This window comes from Aplysia californica, unplaced genomic scaffold (genome assembly GCF_000002075.1).
Source record: "Aplysia californica isolate F4 #8 unplaced genomic scaffold, AplCal3.0 scaffold00160, whole genome shotgun sequence".
In the NCBI taxonomy this organism is placed as follows: domain Eukaryota; kingdom Metazoa; phylum Mollusca; class Gastropoda; order Aplysiida; family Aplysiidae; genus Aplysia; species Aplysia californica.
In genome coordinates this window covers 614,028-619,083 of record NW_004797430.1, presented here as the reverse complement: position 1 = coordinate 619,083, position 5,056 = coordinate 614,028, and the positions used below count along the sequence as shown (strand labels likewise).

The 5,056-nt window shown below is 41.1% G+C and overlaps 1 protein-coding gene across 1 annotated transcript in view; it reads right to left on the bottom strand.

Moving 5' to 3' along the window:
* Positions 1 to 5,056, bottom strand: part of LOC101856574 (xaa-Pro aminopeptidase 1) — a gene marked incomplete at its 5' end in the record, with an annotated part of 51,255 nt that overhangs the window by 11,809 nt on the left and 34,390 nt on the right. Inside the window, 4 exon segments of the mRNA XM_005097656.3 lie at positions 446 to 507; positions 1,270 to 1,320; positions 2,294 to 2,380; positions 3,854 to 3,964. Coding sequence (XP_005097713.2) covers positions 446 to 507; positions 1,270 to 1,320; positions 2,294 to 2,380; positions 3,854 to 3,964 — 311 coding nt within the window.

The following is a 5,056-nucleotide window of genomic DNA, read 5'->3' as shown; positions in this document are numbered from 1 at the left end:
CCATTAAATTTCGTGTGCCTGTTTGTTTATTTGCTTGTTAACTTGGTGTTTTTGTTTTCATTGTATTTGTACTTCATTGATACACACACGTACTTGTATGTTTAATAAAATAACACCAATTATAAATGTTTGTGATTGTCTGTCTGTGTGTGTGTGTGTGTGTTTGTCTGTCTGTGTGTGTGTTTGTGTGTGCGCGTGTGTGTGTGTGTGATTGTATGTATGTTTGTATATGTATGTGTATGTGTGTGTGTGTGTGTGTGTGTGTGTGTGTGTGTGTGTGTGTGTGTGTGTGTGTGTGAGAGAGAGAGAGAGAGAGAGAGAGAGAGAGAGAGAGAGAGAGAGAGAGAGAGAGAGAGAGAGATACTCGTGAATAATTAAATAAATACCTGCTAAGACCCAAAGAAGCCAGACCCCCAGAATATTGTTAAAACACAACTTTACTTACGATCTTCTCTTGTCCAGTTCTTCGGCCGCAGAGACTTCAGTCCATTCCCTGCCAGCTTCGATCTAGAGACAGAAAGTATGGCAAAACATCCATAATAAGTTTTGTTATAAACTATAGATCCTCATAGAGACAAATTATGCGTTTTGGGACTCCGGAATAGACATAAAGGTCTTGAACATCTAGCTCTCACTGGCAAACGAGGCTGAGGTAGGCCCAGAGCAACCTACTTAGAGAACCTAAACATATGGGTTATGGGGAAAGATCAGAGTAACATAACTTTTTTTAAAGCATCCGAAGGAAGGAAAGAATGGATCATCACAGAGTAGGTAAGGAAGAACTTTAAGGAATCTGAACAGAAAAGGTTTATAATGGAATACGAAAGGTAGGGCTATAGAAAACGACGTGTACTTGCTTGGAAGTAAAAAGTGAGGCACACTGCTTTCTAGTATATATTATAACTATTGGATATCATAGGAAACTAAGCTAAACGTTTGCTTCAGTGTGGTCAAAGGTTGTTCACAACACGATCTTTGGTGGAGGTTAAGAGAACGTACAGCCGAGAAGCCATGAGATCTTTAGCGAGATGACCTATTCACAGAAAAAGACACCTCTTCCTATTGCCAATAGGTACATACGAAATACCAATACCTGAGTGATAGTGATTTGCACCCCCACTGATTGCAACGCTTTGTGTTCCCACCAGCGTGGCGAAATTGGTAATCAATTTGAAATTGTGTGAGTGTGCTAGGAGGAGATAAATGACTATAATACGATTTATTAGTTACTGCAACTTGAGTAACAATTCAATCAGTTTTGATTCTTACCTCTTTCTCCAAGAAAGCCAAGAACTTGATGAGAACGACAGAATCTCGATTCTAAAGAACAAAGAAAAATACAAAGTATCTTTAAGGTTTGCTTCCTCCTCCTCTTCCTCCTCCTCCTCCTCCTCCTCCTCCTCCTCATCCTCCTCACTGACATACGTAACGTAGATGATGTATAATATTATGAAGACCTGCAAAGACAATAATATTGTGCAAAATTCAAGGGAAACAAACACTAATACATGCACCCAAATGGATTAAGATACAAAGTCATGAGCCCTGCTTTGTGCGACGGGTTCATAGTTCATAATAATATTATTATTTATTAAGCTTGTTACTATATAAGCTTATGTAAACAGGCGGGACCTACAAATTGAACTCATGTTTCCGTTAGAAATCATCTAAGTCAGACGAGGTAATGGGTCTTGAAAACTCCCCAAACAACCCACATTCAAGATCTCCACATTATGAGAGATCCGGCAGATGGCCAATCACCAGCGCCTGCGCTGTCGCATGCAGGAGATCGGAATTTGATGTATCGTGTATCTCAGTCTTTCTGCTGGGATGCTGTATCCCTCTCTCAGCCTGGGTTAGCTCTGACAGGCAGGGTCTGAAGCCCTCCTCCTAAAAGATCTAAATTGTGTCGAAGGGGGCGCAATAACACACAATATGTGTTACGAGAGACATCCATTCATAATACATACTGAGCTAACTGCGAGGTGTTGGTCAATTTTAATTAGAACAGTAGCTGTGACAGGATATTTAGAGAGGGGCTTTAAAAACAACAACCAAGAAAGCATGTGGTAGAAAAAGCACAGCTGGTGGTTTCGGGTGCTGGTATGTGAACTGCGCCTTCGATCCTACCAAACACTCATCGTCCATACGTCTTCTCTTTCTTTCTGGTGTTTGTTACTCTCCAGTAACACCTCTAATCTCTACGGCACTTATGATAATATGCCCTTAATTGTGTTGTAAGTGCCGTGAAACGCTTACCAAAACCAAAAAGAAAAAGCACAAATATACTCACATACGCTTTCTGCATTCCCATTCTTTCTACGGAGTTTTTCATCGATTTGCTCAAAGCAATCGGTGATTTATCCACCAGCACGTTGTTCTGAATTTGGGACAAAAGATAAAATGTACAAGATTTAATACATTTCAAGTAACCCAAATCGTAATATTATAATTAATTTTTAAAGTTTTATATACATCACTCTGATTATGGATGGCTAAAACTAAGATAACATCCCTTAGAAAAACTACGACGCTTCACAATTATTTTATTAATTGCTTTCATAATTGGCAGAGCTACTAACTGAAGTGTCTTTAGGCCATTCCCAAAAGGAGGACATTAATATGTTCTTAAGCACAGTAGAATTGTAAATGGGCTGATTTACCAATGTCATGCTCTTACTGTGCCGCAACAGCATAGTGAGAACTGCTGCTTTTTATTTCGTCATCCTTACTATCGTCATTTCCCCTCTACTTCTTTTATATGTTTATCACTCTTTGGGAACTGCTATTTCCGAGGTGCTTTGATAGTCGAAGCAGTCTTTATGCTGTTGAGGCTAGAGAGGTGGCGTCGGTGGCCTAGGGGTTAGGCTCTCGGACTCGCAACTGTAAGGTCGTGGGTTCGAATCCTGTCAGGGACCCGACGTTGTGTCCTTGGGAAAGGCACTTTACACGAGTTTTCCCCACTTCACCCAAGTGGGAATGGGTACCCAGCAATAGACAATGAAAGATCTTGTCAGTTTGTTAATGTTTGAGCGCTTCATCTGCTGCTTGCACTGTATGCTTCCCGGAAAGCTGAGAGTGTTTCTAAGTGTTCTATGGTCTGCTGGTGTAATAATATAGTGTAACGCGCATAGAGCTTGCTGTCGAGCGGGGTTATGCGCTATACAAATGCTATTTATTATTATTATTATTATTATTATTATTATTATTATTATTATTATTATTATTATTATTATTATTATTATCTGTTTGGACTTCTCTGTTTACATCTCAACCTAGGCGCTCATATGACCTTAATAAAAACTAAACTAAAGGCTTTGAAAATCTTAAGACAAAATTTTGTTCAGCATAGGAATTGACATTTCAAGAGGAAACATGAGAGAAGACTTTTAGACCAACCCTTTAGATAGCGATGCAAATTTTCTTCTCTAAAAATTTATCCTTGCACACCCTTTCTTGCTCTCTAATAATGTTCTGTCGTCTGCTTTCGTCTCCACTTTCTGCTCCCACCCCCTCACCTCTTTTATCCCTTTCTCTGGGCTCCAGACTCTTTCTGCAGCCTTTCTACTGCAACGCCTTGCTTCGGCCGCCTTCCGGGCAAATTTCAAAATTTTGTACCAACTGAAAATGCTTAATATGTCTCGCGCGCTCACATGACCTTATACGGTTGCGAATAAACAACAACAACCACCCCCCTCCCCCCCAAAAAAAAAAGAAAAAAAAAAGAATAAAAATAATAATAATTTTTTTAAATTTAAAAAATAAATAATAATAAAATAAAAAATAGAACACAACAAAACAATACAAAACAAAACAAAAAAGTGTTGCGTGTCTTTCTGGTTTTTGTACTCACTTGCACCGAGGAGTAGATGGCGTAGTTCGCTTCAAAAGTCACCCAGACACGCCCGGTGTTTGCGATTGTGCGAAGTGCGTTTTCAACATCACTCTGTACATACTCTCGGACCTGAACAAGAAATGGCGAAATGGTAACAGTTAAATGTCCCTATCAACACTAGTAGGTTATTTAAGACCTGAACAAGAGTAACAAGTTATAAAATACATTACACTTTATTGATCCCAGTGGAAACATTAAGGCTACAATGGCAAACGAACACAATGACATATTAATACATACTTAAATACACAAATTACATTAATGCATACAAAGAAGGTAATTGTGTACAAAGGATACAAAATACACAATACCACACCAAGGAAGGACATTCACGAACATGCCACTGCTGGTCGCCACTGGCATTTTTTTAAAAGCTAGATTAGCGATGCCTTAGAGTATTGTCTCCTTATGCGAGACGCGACGTCGCCTCGCCCGCGTGTCCTTGCCGCTCCAAAATGAACCAAGTAAGATTATAAAGAACTCGTCTCCTTATACAGGGTGCCCACTACGGCTGGATCGGGCCGATCGCCCGACTCGGTCGCCTGAAATTGAAAACAAACACGTTTGTTTTTTAGGCGACCCAGTCGGCCGATCTCATCGGTAGTGGGCACCCCGTATTACTCGCGACGCGATGTCTAGCCTCCCGCGACTGTCACTTGCGATTGGTCCCTGTGGCGACCGAGACCTTGTCGCACGCGACGGACTGGGGGATGTGACAGGTTTAAAGCATCGCCATTGGTCAAAATACCAAGCCAGGGAGTGCCAGTCAACACGCCGTGTGATGTTGTCGCGCAAAGGGATACACACCTCGCGACTCATCGCTAGCGTCTGCTCTGCGTCACGTGACTTTTTTTTTTTTTTGCTCTTGCGTTTTTACACCCCTAGCAATACCATTTAGATCATAAATTTAGGAGGCAGGCTTCGACCTTGCCTGTCCGGGCTAACACCAGCTGAGAGAGGGAAACAACATCTCAGCAGAAAGGCCGAGATACTCGATAAAAATCCTCCCTTCCCCACTCACGGAAAACAAACTCAGGTCCTCTATGCACGATATCTAAACTCCCAACAGCTGCACCACATGCGCCAGTGTGGTTTGTTCTAAAAATGGTTGAGATTAATCGGTTTTTGACTATAAGTCCCATTAACCCCCCCCCCCCCCCA